At 34.3% G+C, this 20467-nt stretch overlaps 1 protein-coding gene across 1 annotated transcript in view; it reads right to left on the bottom strand.

The window, feature by feature from the left end:
* LOC132560056 (A disintegrin and metalloproteinase with thrombospondin motifs 18-like) overlaps positions 1 to 19091 on the bottom strand; it is a 55570-nt gene extending 36479 nt beyond the window's left edge. Inside the window, exons 1-2 of the mRNA XM_060224711.1 lie at positions 17955 to 19091; positions 16843 to 16903 (exon numbers count right to left, since the gene is read on the bottom strand). Of these exons, the coding sequence (XP_060080694.1) occupies positions 16843 to 16903; positions 17955 to 19091 (1198 nt within the window). The remainder of the gene's footprint in view (positions 1 to 16842; positions 16904 to 17954) is intronic.
* Between the last annotated feature and the right edge of the window lie 1376 nt (positions 19092 to 20467).

Below are 20467 nucleotides of genomic sequence, written 5' to 3'. Positions count from 1 at the left end.
CACAAAATACAGGCTTTTATATATCAAAATTCTCCTGTTTACCTGCACAGCATTCTATATCAAAAGTGTATCACAGGGATTCATTGATCAAACCAACACAGTTTTTAACACAATAGCTAGTCACTGCCACTAAAAAGTATGACATGTATGATTTAAAAAATTATTTTACAATTTATGGAGATCTAGACAGAACAAGTTTCAAATGTGAAAAAAAAAAAAACTGTGTTGCCAAAATGACACTGACTGTGGTTACTGACTCAAAATTTTATACAGACAGAACTCTATTACCACGACAGAAAAAAATGCTTAAGTTTAGTTGGTGCAATTTGTGATAGTCCTGATGCTGAGAAGATGTGTCGATGGTTTGTCAGATAATAATACCAGCTGAGAACGACTTCACATTCACAAGTCAAACTGTCTTGTCAGCTTTACAATCATATTACTTTCTAAAATTCCAACTTTTTGATTCATTAATCTAATAATCAAAATGGTTTAATTAATTGTTAAAATTCATAACTGACTTGTTAATTACTATTTGAACCTTGCATTTTCTTCGTCATACATCTTTTTAGAAAATTACAAAAAATTAATTTGTGATAAAATTTCCTCAGGATGATAAGTTTTTAACAGACTGTCCAATGTACTGAAGATGAGCTTAGATTCATTTCATTACTTTGAAAATTTTCAACCACAGTTACTAGGCGGAGACCCTTAGTCTTGTGGATAGCATGTGGCTATGTTTATTCTAACGCAAAAAGTTACATATTTGTGGTCAAAAAAGCATTAGGAAGCGTGGTAGGAGGATGACATTAACACAGAAACACTTCAGAATTACTAATATAACTGTAGAAAGCTGATTCAGGAGTTTGAGATAGGAGATCGGGTGAATCATTGATTCTAAGTTTTTAATATAAAATGTATTAAACTATTTTTATATTTATTTATGTACATGAATTGAAAACACATCAACAACCTGTTGTAGATAAATTAGGTACAGTATGAGAGATAAAGATCTACAGAAAAGAATGAAATTTACATCTATACCTTAAAGTACATATACAATGAAATTGACACTTTAAAAAGATAATACACTGACTAAACTTCTGCAGGATTTTATCAATTCTTACTGACACTGATTCTTCCAACAAACAATAGTAACTCATCAAAAAGAACAGAAACTGAAAAGCTGAACAACAAGAGTTGTCTCCCTTTAAAATTCATATACCATAAATATCAATCTATTGTGGGCACTCCTGTGCAATACCCTGGTAATTTTTTAGAGAAAAATCTGACAAATAAACAAAATTCTCCCAAAAATAAATTCTGCCACCTTCTTACGGTCTTACTGATACTTGTCTTGGTCAAACTATGAACCTGCTGATCAGAAAAACAATACTGTTCTCACACGGTGTGCTCAAGAAGACATAATTACCAGGTACTGACTCTAATAACTTTTTAACACTAAATGGTTGTAGAACGTCAAGACCAAGTACACGCCGGAAAAACCTACTGGTACTCGGTTCCTTTTGATACCATAACAGCGATATCCAAATAACATGTGAAGAATACATTTATTACACAATGTTGAACTTCTATGAACTGACCAAAATTTTCTGTTGTTTCCCAAATCAACCCAGCAACATTTTGCAACACCTACAACATCAGAAATTTATAATTTTGTTGATGTACAACTCAATGTGCATTATTTCGATTAAGTTATCATTCTGCAAACATACTTCTACATATGTTCAGTGTTTCCAAATATAGAACGGGCCATCTCAAACAATTTAGGATTCAGCGTTTATTCAAAATGGACATACACAACTATGTAATACAGTGCTACAACACTATGATTGAAATGTTGCTTAATTTTAGTCTGAATTTTTGTAGTGTTTGGATATTCACTGTGACGAATTTATGATATTCAATGATTGAGGAGAAACTCAAACACAGAATGATGTTTCAGTTCTTTTGTGTGTTTTATCACTCGAATGGGACTGACCACAAATCATCTTTGATATGGTAAGTATTGGCCGATGTATGTGCCCAAGTCTGGCACATCCATGAATATACCTTGTTCTTTTGTATAGAGTTCATCACCTTTTTGAAAAACAACAATTTCCTAAATAGTGTGAATTATATGCGAGTATTTATGGCACTGAACATAGAAACAATTAATAGAAATAAAAATATTCAGACCAATTATTTCTGCTTTAGTGCAAATCTGAATCATCCGAGTTCTAATTTTGAAGATAAATAGATATCATTAGTCATAATTATTGAAATGATCCTATGCTAATTGATGCAAAAACATGTTCATCTTATTACCATATACTTAAATATTGGATGTGATTAATTGAGATTATCACAAAGGAGACAAAAACTGACAATCATTTCTAGGATTTACAGAATTCAGGTAAACCATATTGTGGTAAAATTTGTGTAATCAACAATAATGAATATTCATAGTTTACCTAATTATCATACAAGGACAAAATTTATTACAGTAGAATGTTTTATGAGGTGTCCCTTAAGCCTAAGTTTGTGGTTATCCAGCTTATAAAATAATTCATGAAGTGGAGAGTTTGCAGTTTCAAGATGTTTTTCTTTTTTCAATACCTGCACTTAATCTATAGGGAGATATGAAATCTATATTAACCAATTGTTGATAGGTTAGATATTAATTTATCAGCAATATATATTCTTTTGATAGCAAAAATAAATAGTGGCATTCATCAGTTATTTTTTTCCAAATCATGATGCATGAATGAGTATCTAATAGAAAAATATGTAAATATTTCTGTATTTGATACAAAGGAACTCAAATCCTACTTTTATTTTCACCACAAAAAAAAAAAACAACAAAAAAACAGTAGTTGGAAAGGTGATCTAATACACTTTTCTGTACATACAAAGTTATGTTTTCACAATCATATTTACCTAAGTTGATACATTATTTATGAGCGATAAACCTGAAATATTATGGAATGTATGGGAAATAACACAAATGACTCCAGATGTTTGGTACTCAACATCACTCAGGTAACATTTAGGATGACAAATATGTATATATTTAGATTAGTGTGATATACAGAAAATCTTGTATTATTCTCCTTCTTAAATTTCTTCCCTGGTTGTCACCAGAAAACATTTAAGTTGATGAAATTCCTCTAACATATCAAAATATTTTTACACTAGGACAAATTGTAATGTTATGTCAATAAATTCTATTTCAGATGTGTATGTCAGGGCCCTGAGGTATACATTTCCCCAAAAGACTACATAAGGGAGAAAAAAACCAACAGCGTGCCATAAGTGATATTGAAAAAAGGCATATATATATGATCTATGTTAGTTTTAATACATCAGATCATTCACTGTATGTTCACATTTTAAGACTGTTCAATATGTTCACAGTCACAAAACTACCAACATGAAGTGAGAAGTACATATATAGTTTTGGAAAACCTCAAAGGAAGCAGGCTTAATTTGATCTTTATTAGTAGTAGCATCTGCAAAGTGTCGGTACAAACCTTCATAACCTTTATCTTGACCTTCAAAACCACAACATATGGGAGATAATTCTTTAATGCGGAAGTACATGTTCTAGTCACTTTTCATGCATAATTCAGACCAGAAACTCGCTGTATCACGAAGTAATCCGAGATAAGGTCCAGATATCATGCTAACCACCTCTCTAATTGACTGAATTCTTGTTTTTCTGCAAATTTTTTCAATCAATTCATAAGTCTGTAAGGTTTCACTTAGTTCATCAACTTGTTCTAGTGTGAGAATTGTATTTTAGCTAAAATTTAAAAAACTTGAAATGGGAATATTTACTGTCTTTAGTTTATTCAAAATCTTAACATTTTATAAGAAAGAGTTTTATAGTCAGTGGAAAGATTTTTAGGCAATACATTTTATTAATAAAGTACTCTGCTAATACATTTACCTCATCAAAATCACACATCATTTGATCCCAAAATATCAATACTTTTTATTACTTATTTGATTAATTTAAAAAAATGGAGTATCTCCAAAAAGTATCTGTTTCTGTCTGTTCAGTTCTAAATGCCATTACCATTATCACTGTGTGACAACTCAAGATTTAAAATCAGAATTATCAATGAGATATTGCCCAGAATTTCATTCTATTCAACGTATAATTTCTGTTGCTGTTTCTGGCTCCTATTTCTATCAAAACCATTTAGTATAGTAGTTAAGATAAAAGTAAAAATTTTATTGAAATCCTGTTAAAACAGGACTTCATGGTATAAGGGTATCACATTTAACTCGACAGTAACAACCCGACGAAATATTCATCATAAAAATCATCTGGACGTATCAGAATGCATCGCCACTGCCAAGTACATAATTTACACGGTGTTAATAACCAGTGTTAAAGTCAATATACTGCTGACATATTCATGACTCAAACGCTTGTCAGGTTGACGTAACAGGTCAAAATTACAAGCTATATCTGTGGTAAGGTGTATTTTTGTTGGTGGCAAATATTTATATGATGTAATTTATCAAAATTTTAATAATGTTGAAAAGATTATTGAGTTTATACTCTCAGGAGAGAAGGATTATTAAAACTTTCATAAATAGCCATAGACATTCCTTAACAGTGTCTCCATCATTTAACATGTTTGCATAAAACTAGATTTAACCTAAATAGAACGTAGACTCTAGCTTGGGCCTTGACTGCATCAAGGCTCTGATTGTCACAAATTATGTTAAATGTACATAATTAAATGGATATTATGATAAGCCTTTTCCAATTTATATATATTAGGAGAAGCAATTTTTGTCTTTTACTAATACATTTTTCAAGTGTTAAATTCATACAGAAATACAAGAGGCCCCATGGGCCTGCAGAGCTCACCTGGTATTCAATGCTTTTCACAAATACATTAACATTTCATATCACTAACATTCAAAGTCTTCATCATAATGAAGTATTGTTTGAAGCTTTTAACAAATTTGGATCCTGTAACCTTGAATATGGCCTAAGTAATTTTTTTCACAAACTTTGCTGGGCTTCCTCAAAGGAACTTTCCAGTCAACCATCATTGAAAACTTTTTGATAAATCATAAAGAAAAAGTTGTTTAAAGATTTTAACATATTTGTCCTTTATGACCTTAAACATTGTTTATTTACAAAAAGTCATTTGACACAAATTTGACTCTTGTAACCTTGAATATCAGTAAAGATCATTTCTTATCATCAACATTTTTGTGCTTCATCTAAGGAACCTAGCAATCTGATATTAAGATTCTAGGCCTTCAGATTATTACAAAAAAGTTCTTTAAAAAGCTGATCCCAGATGGATAAAGGACCAGGTGAGCTAAAAAGAAACCACACATTTCAGTTTTCATTTCCAACTTGAACCAATTTGTAACCTGTAAAAAGTTAAACTACAGCAAATATTTCACGATATATGAAAGAAAAACAAGGATGAAAGGAAGAAAGTAAATTTATTCAGATATTCAGATGCATATGTAATAATCCTATTTATCAAATTTTCAGATCTTGCAGCATATAATTTTTCAAACAGGAATGTAACATCACTGAAACATTTCTGTAAACATAATGTTGTCACTTTCTTGTTTGAAAAATTAACTCGCTGACAGATTAAAAAACACACACATAAATATTTGAAAGTGTATAATTCCACCCTAATAAATCAGCCGTGTTTCAGGATTATAGTTGAAATGATTATGTAGATTGTATCCCAACATCCTGTAATTCTGCCTGAGCCACCTCCTACGCCCCCTACAAGTTACCATGACACTATTGAGTTGTACCAGAGTGACCTAATTGGCTGAAACGACCTCCCTGTAGATCACCAGTCAAAGTCTTTAATGACAGGAGGGTTCTGTCCACACACCCCTAACTTACCTCTAAGTCCTATGTTGATCAATGATTGTTTAGTTTAACAATTAACACTAAATATCTTGTATATTGGAATACTTGTTTATACAAATTCAACACCAAATGGCTACATTATGAAGCAAAATTTGCAAACATTAAAAAACAATTCCAGTCTTACACAGAATTTTAGACTTGTTTGAATTTAAGTTGATAGTTTTTCAAGCTGACAATGCTTTAAAAAATGACCTATGATAAACTCATCACGCAATATACCACACACTGACCTCTAATGACAGGTTCGCAACAAGAGCAATTTTATTGTCATTATTTTTTTCTTTTCCAAATTGACATATAATTTATGTGTGTACAATTTTTTTAAAGAGTGTAAGTGTCTTTTCAATGACATTTATACCAAGTTTAACCCTGTGTCACTAAAAAACATGATGAGAACCCTCGGAGCAGAAAATCGGCCAATTACAGGCTAAATGATAAGATCTTTGATTAGGATGGCTGATAAGGTAGTTTTGAAATGTTTCTGGTTTCAAGGTTTTCTGAAGATTTTCTCAATAGGCCACTAGTGTAGCCATTCACCATTAATATACATCTTAGAGTGAATACCTGAGACCTTACAGTATTACAGAATTTGCCTTAAGGCATTATGCTACCATAAAATATCAAGAACCTTCTTACAACGCATGAAGAATTTTTAACCTAAGAAATTAAAATCCTCTTTTTTGAAATCACTGTTATGAGCAATGATTTCAATATTTGGGTTTATATATAACTATATGTTTATTGCACCATTTACTGTAAAACCATTTATTTTTGTGGTGATTTTTATTTTCATTTATTTTATGATTACTCTTAATCACAGATTATTATGTCCATGAAACTTTTGTAATTAGTATACCTGGGTCTACAAAATCAAGCGTCCATCCAATAGCCATTTTTTGGAAAACAACAGGAATTGTGCTCCACAAAAATACATGATTTAATGGTAATTCATGATTACCTATTAATGGAGGTCATACTATCTCACAACTTCATGTAAAGATCCAAGATTGCTGTATGACACTTCCTACCTACAGGGTCTTGTATTACTTGGGAAGCTGGGAAAAAGGCGAGTATTTTGCAGTTGTGGTTGTGTCCACAAAACAATTCACCATATTTTTTCTGAATTGTATGTGAAGGATCTCCCATATGTTATTCTGTGAGGATCAAAGAATTATCAAAAATATTACTAATATGAAATAATATTCAGCATTATGTAGTACTTAAACAACACATCTTCCCTAATACATTCACTAGAAAACATGACATTATTCTGCTCCCTTATCAATATTAATGTTGACTCTATAAGCTGCCATTTGTGACAGAATAGAAAAAGGTAAAAATTTATCATTACAAGATTATATTTTGGCAAAAACCTACAACTTTCTAAACAAAGCATCAGAAAGTCCTACTCTAGTGCTTATGAACAGAAATGGATATGAAATCACAGTAATCAGTCTTTCAGGAACTAAATATCTTAAGTACCTATGTCAGATCCATACAATCAAAATTCTCTCAACCTCTTTTTTATAGCTAAAATGCAGTTTTTTATTGTGAATGTAGCTGATTTCTGTAGAATATCAATGTCAGCAGATTTCTTGGAGATCAATGAATTAAATTTAGCAAATCAAAAACCTTCTTTTATTGTTTTTGTTTTTTCGTTGTTTTGTTTTGTTTTTTGTTTTTGTTTTTGTTTTTTTTTCTTTGTCTTGAACAAAACTTCCAGAGGAAAAATCCGCATCTGCATTGAAATTAGACATCTTAACTTGGTCAGAGGTCAAGTTTCAGAATCTTTATATATAGCATTTTTGTGTCTTTTTAATTGAATGACAACTTGTCAGATTCCTGGCAGCCATCAGATGGAAATCCATCCATACCAATTTTTTTTGAACAACCAAACCGATAACAAACACATAGAAAATCATGAATGATTTTATACTCAAGTTTCAAAACAATTTCACGCTTCTGTCTGTATTTCCGCTTCTTAAACAGCGTTGACTTTAGGATCTGATTTTCACCTTAGATAAAACACAAAAAATATTTACAAACATTGAAGGAATAATTATATGTTGTCTGAAGTTAAAATCTATTTCAGAAAATGAATCTGTCCGTAGATTCTTAAGGTTGAACTGTTAGCTTAAAACTAATTCTCATGTACTTAAAATGTCATTAACAATTTCAATTTTCTCTGAAACATACAAGTATTCTGATTAAAAAAAAAATCTTTAAATAACAACTAATATTTCAACACATAAACTGTTATCAAAATTTTGCTTGTCTGTGAAAATTTTGAAAACTTATAATAAAAGCTTGTACTGGGCAAAACAAAACAAAATCAAAATTTTTTTCCTGTTTTTTGACACCGTAAAAAGGTTGCATAGTGACAGCTTAACTAGAGGATAATAACTGCAGAAAATGACAGATAACATTTTTTTAACAGAATGAAAAATAAGAACTGCACAAAAACACAACCTTATCTTGACACCTTGTCATAGACAAGAAATATATACATATATATTTAAAAAAAAACCTAAAAATAGACTTCAAAGAATATAGATATATTTGTGACCCATAACTATGCATTAGTGTACTGGAGTAGACAATTAGTTGAGATGTGCTTATGTAGTTAGAAACTATACAGAGCTAACAAGGCAAGGACATGGAGAGAGATAGGTGATACGGTCATGTAAGACAGGACAACTAGAGACAGAGATAGGTGATAGGGTTTTGTAAGACAGGACAACTAGAGACGATCATAAGGTACTGATTCCTTCTCATCCCCTTACTGTTCCTACCTCTGTCCTCCCTACTGCTGATCCCTTCCTGTCTCTACTCCAAACCCTCCTCTCATCTCTATTCCTGAATCCTCCTGTCCCGATTCCTGCCCCTCCTGAACCCCATCTGTCCCTATTTCTGAATTCCCCATGTCCCTCTCCTGCCAAGATCCTGCACTTCCTGAACTCCACCTGTCTCTACTCATGAATCTCCATGTCCCTTTCCTGTACTGACTTCTACCCATCATTCCTGAACCCCTTCTGTTGCTACTCCTGGCTCCACTTTGCCTTCTCCTGTCCAAATTTCAAGCCCTTCTGTCCCTATTCCTGAATCCCCTGTGTCTTTATCCTGTCCCAACATCTTCCCCTTCTGTCCTACTCCTGATCTCCACTTGTCCCTATGATCCTAAACCCACCCCCCCCCAAGCCCAAACCCCTACCTTCCTATCGCCAATTCACTTTTCCTGACCCCTCCCTCTAGATATCTGTTTTCTGCTGCTAACGAGACATTATGTTGCCATGATGCAACTGTTGCAAAAACAGCATAAAAAACTCTACATGTATTTTATGTGTGTACAAGCACCTGTGGCAGATTAGTTCATTAGCACTGGCAGGAGTGCAACATGCACATTCTATAACTGATCCATAATGCCTTATTCTTTCCTAAACACCACCTTCATGCCAACAAAACCTAAATATTGTTCAATAAAACCTATTTATAACATTACCAAAGCCCTAAAGAATTAGAAGAAGAGTTTTTACAACATTTGTAAATAATATGTAAAATGCTTGATGCTAAAACACAATATCTGGTCAACAAGAGTGTCAATATTTTCCACATTCATCATTATACTTGAACAAACAGCAATATTTGGATTGTATGTTCAATACAAAAGTTTGGTTCTAGATTTTTATTTCCTAAGAAGTCTTGTTTCAATTATTTTTTGTTGTTGTTACTTTTTAAATTTTGTAAAAGACATTAAAAACAATGAAAAAGTACATTGGAAATCCTACAGAAGTCATTTTACTTTCAACAGTTTAAATCAAGCAAAATTTTGAAACATTAATTTCTTCACTGAATGTCATAAATGATTTTACTGTAGGTTGCTTAAAATATCCTTCTTGAGGAATAAACAAAGTAAGACTGTACATCTTTATATTAAAATAAAAAGGAAGTGAAAACATTTAGAACCCGTGGGAATTCCTTAAGCACCACTGTGAAAGAATAGGAAAAAACCTGACAAATGCTCCGTCGCAGTCTCCAGTGTGATAATCCACAGTTCTACCAACTGACCTAGAGAAGCATGCACCATCAACTAAATGACAAAGACTGTATTTAATGCTATGCATGCATATGTCACCACAACCCACTCCTTTTACACTTAAAACAAGAGGTCAAGAACATAAAAACATAAGAAAAGAAAGCAAAATAGCAAATTTATTGGTCAAAATAACATAAGTGAAAACAATTACTAAACTGATCAATGAATATTGAGCTGAAATCTGTTCACCTGTTTTAGCTTAAACTGGTTCTAAAAGAATTCAGTTTTGAGTTTCCCTTCCCTACACCTTATCATATCTAAACGTTTGAAGACAGTGATTCTGACTCAGAGTAAACACTTGCCCAGACAAGTAGATGTTATGATATAATTAGCTTGAGAATGTAACATACAAAAATACCAACAGAATCAAAACACAAAAGATGAATGCAAGAAGATGATAGAGATTGGTGTACTTGTTATAAACATGTTTATAGTACTATTGAACCATTTGTACGAGATAAACACCTGTTTACTCAAGGTATAAATGTTGTACACCTTCTTTGAGAACTTTATCTGTAAGTATGCACATTTTCCTCTTAAGAGGTAACTCACAAAGTTATCAATGATAACCGATTTAATATGGTGTAATCCATAGCCAAAATCACCTGTCTATATACTTATATATATATATATATATATATATATATATATATTCACCTGTCTATATATATATATATATATATATAAGTATAGATATATATATACACAGCAGATATCATCGGTATGACCTGCCTTTTGAACAACTGAATCATTGTTTGTTGACCTTCCCCTTGAAAGGCACCGTCATAAGTGCATGATCCTTCCCTTCAATAGCCCAATAATTATTTTATGACTTTGCCCTAGAATGGCCCAAGCATTGTTGTATGACCTTCCCTTTTGAGTTACCCCATCATTGACTTATGACCTTTCCCTTAAATGGCACAATCATTGTTTTATGACCTTCCCTTTTGAGTGGCCCCATCATGGACTTATGACCTTTCCCTTAAATGGCCAAATCATTATTGTATGACCTTCCCTTTGAGTTGTTCATCTTCTTAACATGACCTCCCACTGAAATAGCCCATTCATTGCTGTATGACCCCTGCATTGCATGGCCAAACCATAGTTGTACCTTCCCCTTGATTGGACCAATCATTGTTTTATCACCTCTCCCCATAAAAGATGTTGTTAAATAGAGTTGAATGGCTTTACCCCTGAGTTGAACAATCATAGTTGTATTATCTTTATCCCCTTTGAGTGGGCCTGCCTTAGTTATATAACATTTTCATCGAGTAGTTTAATCCCCTTTTCGTTGAGTGGCTTAATCATTGTTGAACGACCTTGTTTTCAAGTTTCCCCATCAATGTTTTATTTCTTCTTGAGTGTCCCCATCATCACTGTATAACCCTCCCATTGAGTGCCCCCATCATTACTGTATAACTCTCCCCTTGAGTGCCCCCATCATTACTGCATGACCCTCCCCTCGAGTGCCACAATCATCACTGTATAACCCTCCCCTTGAGTGCCCCCATCATTACTGTATAACTCTCCCCTTGAGTGCCCCCATCATTATTGTATGACCCTCCCCTTGAGTGCCACAATCATTACTGTATAACTCTCCCCTGGAGTGCCCCCATCATTATTGTATGACCCTCCCCTTGAGTGCCACAATCATTACTGTATAACTCTCTCCTTGAGTGCCCCCATCATTACTGTATGACCCTCCACTCGAGTGCCCCCAACATTACTGTATGACCCTCCCCTTGAGTGCCCAAATCATTACTGTATGGCCGTCACCCAGTGTGACCTCTTGTTTGTAGTATGACCCACTTGAGTGGCTTAATCACTTTTGTACAACCTCCCCCTTGAGTGGCCCCATAATGTTTTCCTTTGTGTGGCCCTATCTTTGCTGTATAACTTTTTCCTTAATTGGCCCCATCTTTGCTGTATCACCTCCCCCATGAGTGCCCAAATCATTGTTCTGAGATAGTTCCTCTTGGTCCAGTAATGAGTGTATAAAATGTTGAGTCATGTTGGCCACCTTAATACCTAGAAGTCTGAATATAAATATAAAATGTAGACAATTTGTGATATTGTATCCAACTAAGCAGACATTGTTAGCCAAATCAATGAAGGGGAACAACTCAAAAAAAAATGTTGCCAAGTCATTGAATAGCAAAAAATATGCCAAAGATTGAAGTCTGTAAGGGATCTATTGTGAAATATGCTAAATATTTCAAACAAAATGAGAAGAAAGCTGTTAATTTTGGTGAGAATTACCTTACCCCAGAGCTGTTAATTTTGGTGAGAATTACCTTACCCCAGAGCTGTTAATTTTGGTGAGAATTACCTTACCCCAGAGCTGTTAATTTTGGTGATAATGACCTTACCGCAGAGCTGTTAATTTTGGTGAGAATTACCTTACCCCAGAGCTGTTAATTTGGGTGATAATGACCTTACCGCAGAGCTGTTAATTTTGGTGAGAATTACCTTGCCGTAGAGCTGTTAATTTTGGTGATAATGACCTTACCGCAGAGCTGTTAATTTTAGTGAGAATTACCTTACCGCTGAGCTCTTAATTTTGGTGATAATGACCTTACCGCAGAGCTGTTAATTTTGGTGAGAATTACCTTACCGCAGAGCTCTTAATTTTGGTGATAATTACCTTACCGCAGAGCTCTTAATTTTAGGCAGAGTTACCTTACTTATGAACTGATAATTTTGGAGGGATATGATTTGCTATCTTAATCCTAGTGGACAGGTATATGTGTGTATCAGAACAATAGTGGTACCAACACATGGTGCTTGATCCTGGAGTAAACATCATAACATGTGTATTGTTACATAAACCTGTACACAATAGAAATATTTACATCGGTATTAACCAGTGTAATATCCTTGGAATGCAGTATGTGTTAGTTTCTAAGACAAACAGAAATATTTTTGGAATCCTTTGTTTTTCTGAGTATGCTGCAAAATTCATCCACCCACAGCACATGTATTAATTACAGCATTAGTTAGCAGTAGTCCAGTACAATCACGTTATCTAATTAATCTATCTGACAATTATTCCAAAGTCTTTTCTGTTTCTTTAATTCAACTTTACAACAATCTTACTTCATGTTACACAAAGGATTTTTTATTTCTTTTGATATAAGTTTTGATGAATTTTCACATGAGATGTTTTGTTTTCTGTAAAGCTCAGCACTTCTAAGTTGTACTAAAGACACACATAGCGATCCAGCTGATGGAAATGGAAACTTATTTCAGATTAAAACGTTTTGGCCACAATTTTGGCTTTCGTTAAATTCTGTTACATCAAAATCATTATCTAAATTAAATAGCACTACTGCCAATATGGCACTGCTCAAATATGTCACAATACCTGTTTTAGGCAGTTGAAAGTACTTGTTTCGCATGAGTGAGCTACTTAATGAGATGACCAGTCATGTGGTACATGTGACGTCAGTGAAGGCAGACATTTCTCATATGATCCTAATTTTTTGCAATAGATATATAAATCATTATAAAAACACTTGACAAATAAAACTGTTTAAACAACTTTAAATTAGTGGAAAATCCCCACCGAAACATTGTGAGTCTGCAATATTCAATTATACCTGTACATCATCATGAGTGAATATCTCCAAATATATGCCTGTGGTAAGAAACAGCTGTTAGTCTTATGAAATAACTTTTTGATATAAGATAAGGAATATTGTTATACAGGCGTTCAAGACTTTTTATGATTTCTGCTTTTGAGTTTCGGAAATATAATATTGATTTGAGACAATGATATTTACACATGACACATGTCCTCATCAGTCCCGTACATGTGTACGTGTGTCAACAATCGTGTAAACACGAGAATTATGTGGATATCCTGGACTAATCAATCAAAAGAAATATGAATCCCAGAAACAATTCAGCAGAAAAAGCCCTAAACTAGCTGACATGAATGATTTTGCATGTTAAAATGTCTATATCACATACATACTTTTGACTGGCGATACAGAAATGTAAGATAGTATTTGCATAAAGATTTCCAGATTTTGATATTTACATGTACATGAACTTTCTCGGAATTCAAGAATGAACTTTTAACACAAAATTCATAAATATAAAATTTCATACGAGACTGGATTAAATGACTGAATACATATCCACAATATTTGTGGTAGATAAACGTAGTGCATGTCAGCACAAATGGGGCAAGTGTTGTGCATATAAAACAGTAAAACCGAAACACATTATATCTAAAATTACCAAAATTACTAAAATTACATGGCGGTTATAACAGGTTTCACTGTAGTCTGGAGGGTCCATTTAGACAGAGATGTCTCTGGTTTCCCTTTTTCCTAACACTTCAAGTATTATGACAAAAAAAAATCAGTTTTATATTGTCTTTAATGTATCACTTAAGTTATTTTCCATACAATTTGGTCATCAGTTTAATTCCAAGGTGTTAATATGTTAACATTTGAGTGTAGAATGTCGTGACACAATATTCTTCTACATTACGTAAAAATCCATTGAGGCATTTTATTTGCATTTGCTATCACCAAATTTCTCACCGTTTGATAGTTTCTCATGTTGGACCCCTTGTACCTTGACAGTGGGTCAAGGTCATTTACTTCTATGAACATGTATGGCAGTCCTTCCAACATGCTACTTTAAAAACATTCAAAGTTGACAAAATGTTTTGCTGAAGTGTGAGCTCTGCTTATACTTGCCCTTTAGGCAGGTTATCTTTTCTTTGAAAACTGTGGCCTTTCCAAACTTAAGGATTTCAAAACAAAGAGATGATAATATAAATATTACTCATATATAGAGATTTCACGGGAGGTAACTCTTGAACAAAGCTGCCGTATAATGCAAAATTCCTATTGACCTTGAATTACACCAAAGTTCATTCAGTCTACAGAATTGAAGTATTTCCTTCATATTCTTACTAAAAATATGCTGAAGCAATTCTTATGACTGGAAGAACAGGCTTTAATATAGACAGACAGACAGACTTGATTGCTATGAAGACACAAGCCGCAGATGAGTTAGGAATTCCAAGATCAGCTGTCCATTAGTGGGTTTTAAATTAAGCTTCTGTCAGTCTCTCCATCTTTTCTGAATAACATGTTTGGTTGTAGCTTAAGTGACACATTGCCATAAATGTCAAATAGCATGAACATGTTTTTTTTATCCCACCTACTAAGCTTTAAAAAATACATATACTGAACAGATAAAGTGACTGTAAAATTGAAAATTTGAAAGGCTAGAAAATTACTTTGACCTACATGTGATTTTCTTTCAGTCTTGGTTTTTTCACAAATACATAAAATTCTTTTATGTTAAAATTACACTAAAATGTCTGGATTTGATATGTTTAATACTTTCGTTTTTAAGTAAAGTTTCAAAAGTTTTTAAATTCTTCATACCAGTGGTAATTAAAAGCTAAACAAAAAATCTCTTTCACTTCAGAAATAAAAATTCTTGATTATATGACCTTAATATCACTTTACTTGAAGCAGGTGCGAATATGTAAATTTGCTCTTGTAATTTTCAATGCTTCTTCATCCAGTTATTGAAAAGAATAGTTTGATTTGCTGTTTAGAAATGATCTCATTATCAGGTTTTTTTCAGATTTTTCATTCTTACTATAAATGCCTCGAGGGAATGTCTAAAATCAAAAACATTTAGGATATATCTTCTATTCAGTCACATCTCTTTGTTGAATCTTTCCCAGCTCTTAAAGCATTCCGTATTTAGTTCATGATAGATATATATATCTAAATATTTACTAATATTTCTTTGTTTTTTACTTACTGGATAAACAAAGTTCTTCCTAACTAGTTTGAGATAAAATATTTTAATATTTAATAAAGAATTTTTGTGTTTTGTATAGCATTTTTCAGTTTAAATTATTTTCTTTCAAAATTATTTCCAGTGCTAGATTTTTTTTTAATCTATTCTTGTAGTGCCCAGTAAGTGTTTTGTTCAAACATTTATGTATTAAGATAGTCTTCAATCATAGAATTCCATTTAGAAGCATTTTGTTACCTTTATATTATCCAAACATTCCCATGCATATAACTTCATCAAATTTTAACAGAAACATCTGTCATGATTATTTGAAGCAATTTCTCATGATTAAATTTGGTGATGCCAAAAGCTCACTGTATTAAATGAATATCTTCTAAGAATTTATCTGCTAGCTTACATGGATTAAGAAACAGCAGAAGTATATTAATTAGGGAGAGAGTCCCAGATCCATGTTTTGCACCTCCAATGAAGGAGAGTTATAATTTGCTCATCATCATTCAGTAGTATGCCTCAATAAAGAATTATGTTCATAATGTCATTTATTCACAAACACATTAATGCTAAGGTATTCAATTATGAACCTTGTAACTCTGTTTATCTACTGTGGTATATTATCTTGAAGCACTTTATACTTTTCTCCATTATCGGAAGGATTAAACAAACAAGAGGTCAAATGGGCCTGAATCACTCATCACACTCAATCCTCATCTCAATGACAATAAAAATATCAAATTTTATCAAACCATCTTAAAAGCTGAGAGCAAATACTCTAGTTAAATGGTTAAATCAGAAGTAAGATGCTGTGATGCTCATGGCACTTCTGTACTGCCCTGCCCACCAAGCTGAAGGGAGGGAACACATAGGCATACATCCCGTCCCAGTCCAGGGTGGCTGTGGCCCAAGCCTTCGGATCTTGGACCGGATCAGTCCTTTTGGGATACAAAAATGGGTGTAGGTACCATATATGCATACTTAAGTTATGGTAATTATTACTGAAATGAAAAATCCTATCAAAACATACCTGTGGGAAGGATTCTGTAGCTCCCTGAGATTTCATTATCAACACTGCCACATATATGTACCTGTAAAACACAAAACACTAGAGTTAATTATGTAATACACAGAACGTCATAATTATGATATTTCTATCACATTGATGATTAACCTATCTATGTTTACTACATATAAGTCAGGTGTAAGCATGACCATAACCTCTTTATTATTGGGTCACCTTTTTCACAATGAAGCCTGTAAATGTCATTTGACCTGATTTCTTAATTATTATTTTCAAACTCTCAAATTTTACATTAAGTGTAATTCTGTACACATCAGTCCTTTACTGTGTGGCTGTATCTAAGACTGTGTGGTTGTATCTGGGACTGTGTGGTTGTATCTGAGACTGTGTGGCTGTATCTGAGACTGTGTGGTTGTATCTGAGACTGTGTGGTTGTATCTGAGACTGTGTGGTTGTATCTGAGACTGTGTGGCTGTATCTGAGACTGTTTGGCTATATATGAGATTGTGTAGCTGTATCTGGGACTGTGTGGTAGTATCTGAGACTGTGTGGCTGTATTTGAGACTGTGTGGCTGTATTTGAGACTGTTTTGCTGTATCTGAGACTGTGTGGTTGTATCTGAGACTGTGTGGTTGTATCTGAGACTGTTTGGCTGTATATGAGATTGTGTAGCTGTATCTGGGACTGTGTGGTAGTATCTGAGACTGTGTGGCTGTATCTGAGACTGTGTGGTTGTATCTGAGACTGTGTGGTTGTATCTGGGACTGTGTGGTTGTATCTGAGACTGTTTTGCTGTATTTGAGACTGTTTTGCTGTATCTGAGACTGTGTGGTTGTATCTGAGACTGTGTGGCTATATCTGAAACTGTGTGGCTGTATCTGAGACTGTGTGGTAGTATCTGAGACTGTATGGCTATATCTGAAACTGTGTGGCTGTATCTGGGACTGTGTGGCTGTATCTGAGACTGTTCTGCTGTATCTGAGAATGTGTGGTTGTATTTGAGACTGTTTTGCTGTATCTGAGACTGTGTGGTTGTATCTGAGACTGTGTGGCTATATCTGAAACTGTGTGGCTGTATCTGAGACTGTGTGGTTGTATCTGAGACTGTGTGACTGTACCCGAGACTGTGTGTTTGTATCTGAGACCGTGTGGTTGTATCTGAGACTGTGTGGTTGTATCTGGGACTGTGTGGCTGTATCTGGGACTGTGTGGCTGTATCTGAGACTGTGTGGTTGTATCTGAGACTGTTTTGCTGTTTCTGAGACTGTGTGGTTGTATTTGGGACTGTGTGGCTGTATCTGAGACTGTGTGGCTGTATCTGGGACTATGTGGTTGTGTCTGAGACTGTGGCTGTACCCGAGACTATGTCGTTGTATCTGAGACTGTGTGGTTGTATCTGAGACTGTGTGGCTGTATCTGGGACTGTGTGGCTGTATCTGAGACTGTTTTGCTGTATCTGAGACTGTTTTGCTGTTTCTGAGACTGTGTGGTTGTATCTGAGACTGTGTGGCTGTATCTGAGACTGTGTGGCTGTATCTGGGACTGTGTGGCTGTATCTGGGACTGTGTGGCTGTATCTGAGACTGTGTGGTTGTATCTGAGACTGTGTGGCTGTATCTGAGACTGTGTGGTTGTATCTGAGACTGTGTGGCTGTATCTGGGACTGTGTGGCTGTATCTGAGACTGTTTTGCTGTATCTGAGACTGTTTTGCTGTTTCTGAGACTGTGTGGTTGTATCTGGGACTGTGTGACTGTATCTGAGACTGTGTGGCTGTATCTGAGACTGTGTGGTTGTATCTGGGACTGTGTGGCTGTTTCTGGGACTGTGTGGCTGTATCTGAGACTGTGTGGTTGTATCTGTGTGGCTGTTTCTGGGACTGTGTGGCTGTTTCTGGGACTGTGTGGCTGTATCTGAGACTGTGTGGTTGTATCTGGGACTGTGTGGCTGTTTCTGGGACTGTGTGGCTGTTTCTGGGACTGTGTGGCTGTATCTGAGACTGTGTGGTTGTATCTGGGACTGTGTGGTTGTATCTGGGACTGTGTGGCTGTTTCTGAGACTGTGTGGCTGTATCTGAGACTGTTTGGCTGTATCTGGGACTGTGTGGCTGTATCTGAGACTGTGTGGCTGTATCTGGGACTGTTTGGCTGTATCTGAGACTGTTTGGCTGTATCTGAGACTGTTTGGCTGTTTCTGGGACTGTGTGGCTGTATCTGAGACTGTTTGGCTGTATCTGAGACTGTTCTGTATGAAGTCATTTCCCAGCAAATTCAGGTCATAAGATCCTGTCTTATAAAAGACATTTTTTACTCAAACTTGTGACAATTTTATACAATTAATGACATGGTGTGAAGAGTTTATAACAGAAATTTGTTTTATTAATTAATTTCTGATGTTAATTGGGTCGAAAAATGATGAGGCATCACAATTCGTGACTGTTATTGTCCAGCCATCTTGTTTAGATAATGTGGCTTTGTCATGGGTCTGGACACACACACTACAATTCAGAATCAACCTGAGCATTTTTTGTATTCATTTGAATAGCTGCAGTCAATATGAGATGGTATATACTGTAAACTTCAGTTTCTGACATCATACAAAAAAGGACATTATGATACTTATTGAACTGTGATGCTTTAGTGGCACTAATCCACATTAACATTTGGAGCTTTTTTTTCTCCAGCAGATTTAATTTCTCCAACTTGCTTCCTAAGTTTCAAAATTTATTTTAAAGTCTACTGTAAGCATACACTAACAGGTCCTGAAGGGACAAAAACAGCTGTATGACAGAGCTTAGTTCATTATTTGGCTCCACTTTATTCGACTCTAATTGAAATGTGTAATATAAATTTGTGTCTTTTGAATAATCCTTTTGCAAATTTGGATGTACACTCTGAAAAGCTTGAAACATAGACCAAGACACATTTATCTTCAGAAGACTAGACAAAATAAATTAATTACAGAAGTTGAAGGGTCTGAACATGTAAACAGGTTTCATTTTTCAAACAAATTAGTAGGAACCTCAATAAGAAGTCTTGCCAACAGTATTTTCAATTGACAGGTAAATATGAAACAATTAATTTAATGCAGACAAACAATATTGCTATGGATAGTTGCCATGAAATAACTCCATGTAAACAATCCATTTCCGACCCAACTACAAATCATCAAACAACATACATATTACCCAATACCAAAGTCTCTGCAAAAACATACAAGTATGATATAGATTCCACTGTACATAATGAAACTGTAAAATTCCATCTTGTACTTGCCAAGCATGAAATGCAAATCTTGCAATCTCAGACTGAAAGACTCAATTTTCAACTTCACTCTAGCAATATAATGGGAAAATATACCAAGACTATGATTTATTGTGCAGAAGAAATAATGACAAAATTTCAAAAAGCATTACATATTATTACACAAGTTAAGTTATATTTCACATAAGATACATGTACTCCTGTTATCTACCCATTCAGTTGTCCTCTAGCATTAGCTTCATTTTTGTTGTAATTATAACCCAGCCCCCCCACCTCCCCCATACACATACACTTACAGTCAGTACAGGTACATGCAACATTTTAGAGTGCATTAGATTAATTAATTTATTCGAATATTGACATGTCAGATA

Source organism: Ylistrum balloti, unplaced genomic scaffold (genome assembly GCF_031769215.1).
Source record: "Ylistrum balloti isolate Yb309-2 unplaced genomic scaffold, AGI_CSIRO_Ybal_v1 Utg371010, whole genome shotgun sequence".
Classification (NCBI taxonomy): Eukaryota; Metazoa; Mollusca; class Bivalvia; order Pectinida; family Pectinidae; genus Ylistrum; species Ylistrum balloti.
The sequence above is the reverse complement of the archived record's forward strand: the minus strand, read 5'-3'. Positions and strand labels throughout refer to the sequence as shown.